This window comes from Nomascus leucogenys, chromosome 18, assembly GCF_006542625.1.
Source record: "Nomascus leucogenys isolate Asia chromosome 18, Asia_NLE_v1, whole genome shotgun sequence".
NCBI lineage: Eukaryota > Metazoa > Chordata > Mammalia > Primates > Hylobatidae > Nomascus > Nomascus leucogenys.
This window is the reverse complement of record NC_044398.1, coordinates 43,273,533-43,285,737: the sequence shown is the minus strand read 5'-3', so window position 1 is coordinate 43,285,737 and position 12,205 is coordinate 43,273,533. Positions and strand designations below refer to the sequence as shown.

Sequence of the window (12,205 nt, the reverse complement as noted above, 5' to 3'; positions counted from 1 at the left end):
CTGTGCCATTTTACATTCCCACCAGCAGCGTATGAGGGTTCTGATTTCTCCACATCCTTGTCAACACTTGTTCTTGTCGGATTTTTTGATTCTAGCCATCCTAGTGAGTATCAAGTGGTATCTCATTGTGGTGTTGATTTGCATTTCCTAGATGACTAAGGGGTCCTTGGAGAAATATCTATTCAGATCCTCACTCATTTTTTTCATTTTTTAATTGGACTATTTTTCTTTATTGAGTTGTAAGAGTTCTTTATAAATTATGGATGGAAGACCCTTATCAGATATCCAATTTGTAAATATTTCTTCCCTTCTGTGGTTCATCTTTTTCACTTTCTTGATGGTGTCCTTTGAAACATAAAGGTTTGTAAATTTGGTGACATCACTTTATCACTTTATCTATTTTTCTTTTGTTGCTGATGTTTTGGTGCAATATCAAGAGTCCTTTGTCAAATCCAAAGTCATGAAGGTTTACTCCTGTGTTTTCTTAAAAGAGTTTTGTAGTTTTAGCTCTCACATTTCGGTAGGTATTTGACCCATTTTGTGTAAAAAAAATTTTGTGTTTATTTATCTATATGATGTGAGCTAAGGATCCAACTTCATTCTTTTGCATGTGGCTATCCAGTTTTGCTAGGACCATTTGTTGACAAGACTATTCTTTCTCTGTTAAACTGTCTTGCTGCTTCTGTCAAAAATTAATTGGCCATTAGTGTAAGGGCTTATTTCTGGATTTCTCAAGTCTATTTCATTGATGCATACATCTATCCTTATGCCAATATCACATTGTCTTGAATACCATAGCTGTGTAGTAATTTTGATATTGAGAAGTGCAAGTCCTCCATCTTTGTTTTCTTTTTATCAAGATTGTTTTGGCTATTCTGGGTCCCTTCCATTTCCATATGAATTTGCAGAATTGACAGCTTGTCAATTTCTGCAAAGAAATCAGCTAGAATTTTGATAAGGGTTGTGTTGAACCTGTACATTACTTTGTGGGGTATTGCCATTTTAACAAAATTAAGTCCTCTGATTCATGAACATGAAATGTCTTTCAACCTATTTAGATCTTCTTTAATTATGTTAAACAATGTTTTGTACTTTCATTGTACAAGTCTCAGACTACTTTGTTAAATTTATTCATAAATGTTTATTGTTTTTGATGCTATTGTAAATTGAACTTTTTCTTACTTTTATTTTCACATAGTTGGTTGTTAATGTATAGAAAAACAATTGATTATCTTGTATCTTGCAACCTTGGTGGTTTATTAGTTCTAATAGTTTCTTTTGGTGAATGCCTTCAGATTTTCTATATATAAGATCATGTCAGAGTGGAGCCAAGATGGCCGAATAGGAACAGCTGTGGTCTACAGCTACCAGCGTGAGTGACATAGAAGATGGGTGATTTCTGCATTTCCATCTGAGGTACCGGGTTCATCTCACTAGGGAGTGCCAAACAGTGGGTGCAGGACAGTCGGTGCAGTGCACCATGCGCGAGCTGAAGCACGGCGAGGCATTGCCGCCCTCGGGAAGTGCAAGGGTTCAGGGAGTTCGCTTTCCTAGTCAAAGAATGGGGCAACAGACGGCACCTGGAAAATCGGGTCAGTCCCACCCTAATACTGCGCTTTTCCAAGGGGCTTGGAAAATGGCACACCAGGAGATTGTGTCCCGCACCTGGCTCAGAGGGTCCTACACCCACGGAGTCTCGCTGATTGCTAGCACAGCAGTCTGATATCAAACTGCAAGGCGGTAGCAAGGCTGGGGGAGGGGCGCCCGCCATTGCCCAGGCTTGCTTAGGTAAACAAAGCAGCCAGGAAGCTTGAACTGGGTGGAGCCCACCACAGCTCAAGGAGGCCTGCCTGCCTCTCTAGGCTCCACCTCTGGGGGCAGGGCACAGACAAACAAAAAGACAGCAGGAACCTCTGCAGTCTTAAATGTCCCTGTCTGACAGCATTGAAGAGAGTAGTCGTTCTCCCAGCACGCAGCTGCAGGTCTGAGAACGGGCAGACTGCCTCCTAAGGTGGGTCCCTGACCTCCGAGCAGCCTAACTGGGAGGCAACCCCCAGTAGGGACAGACTGACACCTCACTCGGCCAGGTACTCCTCTGAGACAAAACTTCCAGAGGAACAATCAGACAGCTGAATTTGTGGTCCACGAAAATCTGCTGTTCTGCAGCCATCGCTGCTGACGCCCAGCCAAACAGGGTCTGGAGTGGACCTCTAGCAAACTCCAACAGACCTGCAGCTGAGGGTCCTGTCTGGTAGAAGGAAAACTAAGAAACAGAAAGGACATCCACACCAAAAACCCATCTGTACATCACCATCATCAAAGACCAAAAGTAGATAAAACCACAAAGATGGGGAAAAAACAGAGCAGAAAAACTGGAAATTCTAAAAAGCAGAGCACCCCTCCACCTCCAAAGGAATGCAGTTCCTCACCAGAAACGGAACAAAGCTGGATGGAGAATGACTTTGACAAGTTGACAGAAGAAGGCTTCAGACGATCAAGCTACTCTGAGCTACAGGAGGAAATTCAAACCAATGGCAAAGAAGTTAAAAACTTTGAAAAAAAAATAGATGAATGTATAACTAAGATAACCAATGCAGAGAAGGGCTTAAAGGAGCTGATGGAGCTGAAAGCCAAGTTTCAAGAACTACGTGAAGATTGCAGAAGACTCGATAGCTGATGCAATCAACTGGAAGAAAGGGTATCAGCGATGGAAGATGAAATGAATGAAATGAAGCAAGAAGAGAAGTTTAGAGAAAAAAGAATAAAAAGAAATGAACAAAGCCTCCAAGAAATTTGGGACTATGTGAGAAGACCAAACCTATGTCTGATTGGTGTACCTGATAGTGACCAGGAGAATGGAACCAAGTTGGAAAACACCCTGAAGGATATTATCCAGGAGAACTTCCCCAATCTAGCAAGGCACGCCAACATTCAGATTCAGGAAATACAGAGAAAGCCACAAAGATACTCCTTGAGAAGAGCAACTCCAAGACACATAATTGTCAGATTCACCAAAGTTGAAATGAAGGAAAAAATGTTAAGGGCAGCCAGAGAGAAAGGTCGGGTTACCCACAAAGGGAAGCCCATCAGACTAACAGCTGATCTCTCGGCAGAAACTCTACAAGCCAGAAGAGAGTGGGGGCCGATATTCAACATTCTTAAAGGAAAGAATTTTCAACCCAGAATCTCATATCCAGCCAAACTAAGCTTCATAAGTGAAGGAGAAATAAAATACTTTACAGACAAGTAAATGCTGAGTGATTTTGTCACCACCAGGCCTGCCCTACAAGAGCTCCTGAAGGAAGCACTAGACATGGAAAGGAACAACTGGTACCAGCCACTGCAAAAACATGCCAAATTGTAAAGACCATCGAGGCTAGGAAGAAACTGCAACTAACGAGCAAAATAACCAACTAACATCATAAAGACAGGATCAAATTCACACATAATATTAACTTTAAATATAAATGGGCTAAATGCTCCAATTAAAAGACACAGACTGGCAAATTGGATAAGGAGTCAAGACCCATCAGTGTGCTGTATTTAGGAAACCCATCTCACGTGCAGAGATACACACAGACTCAAAATAAAGGGATGGAGGAAGATCTACCAAGCAGATGGAAAACAAAAAAAGGCAGGGGTTGCAATCCTAGTCTCTGATAAAACAGACTTTAAACCAACAAAGATCAAAAGAGACAAAGAAGGCCATTACATAATGGTAAAGGGATCAATTCAACAAGAAGAGCTAACTATCCTAAATATATATGCACCCAACATAGGAACACCCAGATTCATAAAGCAAGTCCTGAATGACCTACAAAGAGACTTAAACTCCCGCAAAATAATAATGGGAGATTTTAACACCCCACTGTCAACATTAGACAGATCAACCAGACAGAAAGTTAACAAGGATACCCAGGAATTGAACTCAGGTCTGCACCAAGCGGACCTAATAGACATCTACAGAACTCTCCACCCCAAATCAACAGAATATACATTTTTTTTCAGCACCACACCACACCTATTCCAAAATTGACCACATAGTTGGAAGTAAAGCTCTTCTCAGCAAATGTAAAAGAACAGAAATTATAACAAACTGTCTCTCAGACCACAGTGCAATCAAACTAGAACTCAGGATGAAGAAACTCACTCAAAACTGCTCAACTACATGGAAAATGAACAACCTGCTCCTGAATGACTACTGGGTACATAACGAAATGAAGGCAGAAATAAAGATGTTCTTTGAAACCAGTGAGAAGAAAGACACAACATACCAGAATCTCTGGGACACATTCAAAGCACTGTGTAGATGGAAATTTATAGCACTAAATGCCCACGAGAGAAAGGAAAGATCCAAAATTGACACCCTAATATCACAATTAAAACAACTAGAGAAGCAAGAGCAAACACATTCAAAAGCTAGCAGAAGGCTAGAAATAACTAAAATCAGAGCAGAACTGAAGGAAATAGAGACATAAAAAACCCTTCAAAAAATTAATGAATCCAGGACTGGTTTTTTGAAAAGATCAACAAAATTGATAGACCGCTAGCAAGACTAATAAAGAAGAAAAGAGAGAAGAATCAAATAGATGCAATAAAAAATGATAAAGGGGATATCACCACCGATCCCACAGAAATACAATCTACCATCAGAGAATACTACGAACACCTCTATGCAAATAATCTAGAAAATCTAGAAGAAACGGATAAATTCCTGGACACATACACCCTCCCAAGACTAAACCAGAAAGAAGTTGAATCTCTAAATAGACCAATAACAGGCTCTGAAATTGTGGCAATAATCAATAGCTTACCAACCAAAAAGAGTCCAGGACCTGATGGATTCACAGCCGAATTCTACCAGAGGTACAAGGAGGAACTGGTACCATTCCTTCTGAAACTATTCCAATCGATAGAAAAAGAGGGAATCCTCCCTAACACATTTTATGAAGCCAGCATCATCCTGATACCAAAGCCCAGCAGAGACACAACCAAAAAAGAGAATTTCAGACCAATATCCTTCATGAACATTGATGCAAAAATCCTCAATAAAATACTGGCAAACCGAATCCAGCAGCACATCAAAAAGCTTATCCACCATGATCAAGTGGGCTTCATCCCTGGGATGCAAGGCTGGTTCAACATACGCAAATCAATAAATGTAATCCAGCATGTAAACAGAACCAAAGACAAAAACCACATGATTATCTCAATAGATGCAGAAAAGGTCTTTGACAAAATTCAACAACCCTTCATGCTAAAAACTCTCAATAAATTAGGTATTGATGGGACGTATCTCAAAATAATAAGAGCTATCTATGACAAACCCACAGCCAATATCATACTGAATGGGCAAAAACTGGAAGCATTCCCTTTGAAAACTGGCACAAGACAGGGATGCCCTCTCTCATCACTCCTATTCAACATAGTGCTGGAAGTTCTGGCCAGGGCAATCAGGCAGGAGAAGGAAATAAAGGGTATTCAATTAGGAAAAGAGGAAGTCAAATTGTCCCTGTTTGCAGATGATATGTTTGTATATCTAGAAAACCCCATTGTCTCAGCCCAAAATCTCCTTAATCTGATAAGCAACTTCAGCAAAGTCTCAGGATACAAAATCAATGTACAAAAATCACAAGGATTCTTGTACACCAATCACAGACAAACAGAGAGCCAAATCATGAGTGAACTCCCATTCACAATTGCTTCAAAGAGAATAAAATACCTAGTAATCCAATTCACAAGGGATGTGAAGGACCTCTTCAAGGAGAACTACAAACCACTACTTTAAAGTTCATATGGAGCCAAAAAAGAGCCTGCATCGCCAAGTGAATCCTAAGCCAAAAGAACAAAGCTGGAGGCATCATGCTACCTGAATTCAAACTATATTACAAGGCTACAGTAACCAAAACAGCATGGTACTGGTACCAAAACAGAGACATAGATCAATGCATCAGAACAGAGCCCTCAGAAATAGTGCCGCATATCTACAACTATCCGATCTTTGACAAACCTGACAAAAACAAGCAATGGGAAAAGGATTCCCTATTTAATAAATGGTGCTGGGAAAACTGGCTAGCCATATATAGAAAGCTGAAACTGGATCCCTTCCTTACACCTTATACAAAAATTAATTCAAGATGGATTAAAGACTTACATGTTAGACCTAAAACCATAAAAACCCTAGAAGAAAACCTAAGCAATACCATTCAGGACATAGGCATGGGCAAGGACTTCCTGTCTAACATACCAAAAGCAATGGCAACAAAAGCCAAAATTGACAAATAGGATCTAAGTAATCTAAAGAGCTTCTGCACAGCAAAAGAAACTACCATCAGAGTGAACAGGCAACCTACAAAATGGGAGAAAATTTTCACAACCTACTCATCTGACAAAGGGCTAATATCCAGAATCTACAATGAACTCAAACAAATTTACAAGAAAAAAACAAAGAACCCCATCAAAAAGTGGGCAAAGGACATGAACAGACACTTCTCAAAAGAAGACATTTATGCAGCCAAAAAACACATGAAGAAATGCTCATCATCACTGGCCATCAGAGAAATGCAAATCAAAACCACAATGGGATACACCATCTCACACCAGTTAGAATGGCCATCATTAAAAAATCAGGAAACAACAGGTGCTGGAGAGGATGTGGAGAAATAGGAACACTTTTACACTGTTGGTGGGACTGTAAACTAGTTCAACCATTGTGGAAGTCAGTGTGGCGATTCCTCAGAGATCTAGAACTAGAGATACCATTTGACCCAGCCATCCATTACTGGGTATATACCCAAAGGACTATAAATCATGCTGCTATAAAGACACATGCACACATATTTTTATGGCAGCACTATTCACAATAGCAAAGACTTAGAACCAACCCAAATGTCCAACAACGATAGACTGGATTAAGAAAATGTGGCACATATACACCATGGAATACTATGCAGCCATAAAAAATGATGAGTTCATGTCCTTTGTAGGGACATGGATGAAACTGGAAACCATCATTCTCAGTAAACTATCACAAGGACAAAAAACCAAACACCACATGTTCTCACTCATAGGTGGGAATTGAACAATGAGAACACATGGACACAGGAAGGGGAACATCACACTCCAGGGACTGTTGTGGGGTGGGGGGAGGGACAGCATTAGGAGATATACCTAATGCTAACTGACGAGTTAATGGGTGCAGCACACCAACATGGCACATGGATACATATGTAACAAACCTGCACATTGTGCACATATACCCTAAAACTTAAAGTATAATAATAATAATAATAATAAAGCTTTACTAAAAAAAAAAAGATCATGTCATTTGTAAATTGTGATAGTTTTACTTACTGTACTCCAGTGTGGATGCCTTTACTTATGTTTTTCTTCCCTAACTGACCTGGCTAGACCCTCCAGTACAATGTTCAATAGAAGTAGCAAAAGTGAACATCCTTATCCTGTTTCTGGATTCAGCCTTTCATCATTAAGTATAGTGTTAACTGTGAATTTTCTTTTTTTTTTTTTTGTGGGGGGATGGAGTCTTGTTCTGTCACCATGCTGGTGTGCTGTGGCATGATCTCGGCTCACTGCAACCTCCGCCTTCTGGGTTCTAGCAATTCTCCTGCCTCAGCCTCCTGAGTAGCTGGGACTACAGGTGCGTGCCACCACACCAAGCTACTTTTCATATTTTAGTATAGATGGGGTTTCACCATGTTGGCCAGGATGGTCTCAATCTCTTGACCTTGTCATCTGCCCACCTTGGCTTCCCAAAGTGCTGGGATTACAGGTGTGAGCCACCACACCCAGCCTAATTGTGAATTTTCAAACCTTTATCAGGTTGAGGACATTTTCTTCAATTCCTATTTTTTCAGTGTTTTATCATGAATGGGTGTTGGATTTTGTCAAATGCCTTTTCTGTATGTCTATTGACATGATTATGTACTTTGTTTTGTTATTTACTCTATTGATATGGTGAGTTCAATTAATTGATTTTTGGATGTTAAACCAACTTTGCATTCCTGGGCTAAATCCCACAGGTTCATATTGTTTAATGCCTTTTATATACTGCTGGGTTAGCTTTGCTAGTATTTCACTGAAAATGTTTATATCTATATTGCTAAGGGATATTGGTTTATAGTTTTCTTGTGATGCCTTTAGTTTTGGTATAATATGGGTATGAGACAATGAGTTGGGAAGTGTTCCTTCTATTTCTTAAAAGAGTTTATGCAAGATCGGTATTATTTCTTTACATGTTTGATAGAATTAGCCAGTGAAGCTATCTGGGTCTGGGCTTTTATTTGTGGGAAATTTTAGAATTACTAATTCAATTTCTTTGGTTGTGATTGGTTTATTCAGATTAACTATTTCTTCATGAGTCAGTTTTGGTAGTTTGTGTCTTTCTAGGAATTTGTGCATTTCATTGAACTAGTTTGTTGGCATGCAATTGTTCATAGTATTCTTTTTTATTAATTTTAATTTCTGTATTGATTTTCCCTCATTTTATGAGTCTCATTTTTCCTTTTTTATTCATTTTAATTTCTGTATTGATTTTTCTTCTCTTATTGCACATTTTAATAGTTTGAATTCTCTGGACAGTTGGCTGAAGAGTTGTCAATTTTGTTGCTGATCACATATCACTTTTATAATTGAATTGTTATAAGAAGACATAAGAAGTAAGAGGCAACCCCTACAATGGCGAACATTAAGGTACACCCAAGCTTTTCTGCCCATTCTTCCTACATGCCAATATGGTTGATCCAAAGTTATTTTCATTACTCTCCTCTCCATCTCTTGTCTGGAGTTGTAGGTAAGGTGAAGTCTGGGGATTGTGCACCCACACTGGGAGCTGGTGCCTTGGTGACTTTCCAGCAGTGACAGGCCATACACTGTGGAAAGGGTTTATTTCATACCATGCACTTGAGATAGAAGAAACCACGGCCCCGTGGCCACTCGATCTGATGTCATAACTCACCGATATTGTTTTTGCCGTGTTTCCAGTTCTTTACGTCGGTGTTGCTTGAGAATGTGAATTTGGTCATCTTGGGCCAACTTTGCTGTAAAGAAAGAACAACATGAGAGGAGCCTTAGGAAGAACAATAACAATGCCCAATGCCCAGTGTGCAGGCTTCCTTCTGATGACCTGCCCATGCTGAGTGCTTTATGTGCATGACCTCATTTGAGCCTCAGAGCACTTCCCCACTTAATGATGAAGAAACTGAGGCTTAGGGAAGTTGTGTAGCTTTGCTCTTGAACTTTACCCAAGGTCACACACCTAATTAGTGAATTTTCTTTCTTTTTTTTTTTTAATTCTACTTTAAGTTCTAGGATACATGTGCACAATGTGCAGGTTTGTTACACATGTATACATGCACCATGTTGGTGTGCTGCACCCATTAACTCATCATTTACATTAGGTATATCTCCTAATGCTATCTCTCCCCCATCCCCCCGCCCCATGACAGGCCCCAGTGTGTGACGTTCCCCTTCCTGTGTCCATGTGTTCTCATTGTTCAATTCCCACCTATGAGTGAGAACATGTGGTGTTTGGTTTTCTGTCCTTGCGATAGTTTGCTGAGAATGATGGTTTCCAGCTTCATCCATGTCCCTGCAAAGGACATGAACTCATCCTTTTTTATGGCTGCATAGTATTCCATGGTGTATATGTGCCACATTTTCTTAATTCAGTCTATCATTGATGGACATTTGGGTTGGTTCCAAGTCTTTGCTATTGTGAATAGTGCTGCAATAAAAATATGTGTGCATGTGTCTTTATAGCAGCATGATTTATAATCCTTTGGGTATATACCCAGGAATGGGATGGCTGGGTCAAATGGTATTTCTAGTTCTAGATCCCCGAGGAATTGCCACAGTGTCTTCCACAAAGGTTGAACTAGTTTACAGTCCCACCAACAGTGTAAAAGTGTTCCCATTTCTCCACATCCTCTCCAGCACCTGTTGTTTCCTGACTTTTTAATGATTGCCATTCTAACTGGTATGAGATGGTATCTCATTATGGTTTTGATTTGCATTTCTCTGATGGCCAGTGGTGATGAGCATTTTCTCATGTGTCTGTTGGCTGCATAAATGTCTTTTGAGAAGTGTCTGTTCATATCCTTCGCCCACTTTTTGATGGGGTTGTTTTTTTCTTGTAAATTTGTTTGAGTTGTTTGTAGATTCTGGATATTAGCCCTTTGTCAGATAAGTAGATTGCAAAATATTTTTCCCATTCTGTAGGTTGCTTGTTCACTCTGATGGTAGTTTCTTTTGCTGTGCAGAAGCTCTTTAGTTTAATTAGATCCCATTTGTCAATTTTGGCTTTTGTTGCCATTGCTTTTGGTGTTTTAGACATGAAGTCCATGCCAATGCCTATGTCCTGAATGGTATTGCCTAGGTTTTCTTCCAGGGTTTTTACGGTTTTAGGTCTAACATTTAAGTCTTTAATCCATCTTGAATTAATTTTTGTATGAGGTGTAAGGAAGGGAACCAGTTTCAGCTTTCTACGTATGGCTAGCCAGTTTTCACAGCACCATTTATTAAACAGGGAATCCTTTCCCCATTTCTTGTTCTTGTCAAGTTTGTCAAAGATCAGATGATTGTAGATGTGTGGTATTATTTCTGAGGGCTCTGTTCTGTTCCATTTGTCTATGTCTCTGTTTTGGTACCAGTACCATGCTGTTTTGGTTACTGTAGCCTTGTAGTATAGTTTGAAGTCAGGTAGTGTGATGCCTCTAGCTTTGTTGTTTTGGCTTAGGATTGTCTTGGCAATGCAGGCCCTTTTTTGGTTCCATATGAATTTTAAAGTAGTTTTATCCAATTCTGAGAAGAGTCATTGGTAGTTTGATGGGGATGACATTGAAACTATAAATTACCTTGGGAGTATGGCCATTTTCATGATATTAATTCTTCCTATCCATGAGCATGGAATGTTCTTCCATTTGTTTGTGTCTTCTTTTATTTTGTTGAGCAGTAGTTTGTAGTTCTTGAAGAGGTCCTTCACATCTCTTGTAAGTTGGATTCCTAGGTATTTTATTCTCTTTGTAGCAATTGTGAATGGGAGTTCACTCATCATTTTGCTCTCTGTTTGTCTGTGATTGGTGTATAAGAATGCTTGTGATTCTTGCACATTGATTTTGTATCCTGAGACTTTGCTGAAGTTCCTTATCAGCTTAAGGAGATTTTGGGCTGAGACAATGGGGTTTTCTTGATATACAGGCATGTCATCTGCAAACAGGGACAATTTGACTTCCTCTTTTCCTAACTGAATATCCTTTATTTCTTTCTCCTGCCTGATTGCCCTGGCCAGAACTTCCAACACTATGTTGAATAGGAGTGGGTAGAGAGGGCATCCCTGCCTTGTGCCAGTTTTCAAAGAGAATGCTTCCAGTTTTTGCCCATTCAGTATGATTGGCTGTGGGTTTGTCACAAATAGCTCTTATTATTTTGAGATACATCCCATTAATACCTCATTTATTGAGAGTTTTTAGCATGAACGGTGGTTGAATTTTGTCAAAGGCCTTTTCTGCATCTATTGAGATAATCATGTGGTTTTGGTCTTTGCTTCTGTTTATATGCTGGATTACATGTATTGATTTGCATATGTTGACCTATCCTTGCATCCCAGGGATGAAGCCCACTTGATCATGGTGGATAAGCTTTTTGATGTGCTGCTGGATTCGGTTTGCCAGTATTTTATTGAGGATTTTTGCATCGATATTCATCAAGGATATTGGTCTAAAATTCTTTTTTTTTTGTTGTGTCTCTGCCGGGCTTTGGTATCAGGATGATGCTGGCTTCATAAAATGAGTTAGGGAAGATTCCCTCTTTTTATATTGATTGGAATAGTTTCAGAAGGAATGGTACCAGCTCCTCCTTGTACCTCTGGTAGAATTCGGCTGTGAATCCATCTGGTCCTCAACTTTTTTGGGTTGGTAGGCTATTAATTATTGCCTCAATTTCAGAGCCTGTTATTGGTCTATTCAGGGATTCAACTTCTTCCTGGTTTAGTCTTGGGAGGGTGTATGTGTCCAGGAATTTATCCGTTTCTTCTAGATTTTCTAGATTATTTGCATAGAGGTGTTCGTAGTATTCTCTGATGGTAGTTTGTATTTCTGTGGGATCGGTGGTGATATCCCCTTTATCATTTTTTATTGCATCTATTTGATTCTTCTCTCTTTTCTTCTTTATTAGTCTTGCTAGCAGTCTA

The 12,205-nt window shown here is 39.6% G+C and overlaps 1 protein-coding gene across 1 annotated transcript in view; it reads right to left on the bottom strand.

Annotated features, from left to right (window-relative positions):
• ALOX5 (arachidonate 5-lipoxygenase) overlaps window positions 1-12,205 on the bottom strand; it is a 76,194-nt gene that overhangs the window by 47,112 nt on the left and 16,877 nt on the right. The window contains exon 3 of the mRNA XM_030798505.1: window positions 8,975-9,056. Within this exon, the coding sequence (XP_030654365.1) occupies window positions 8,975-9,056 (82 nt within the window). The remainder of the gene's footprint in view (window positions 1-8,974; window positions 9,057-12,205) is intronic.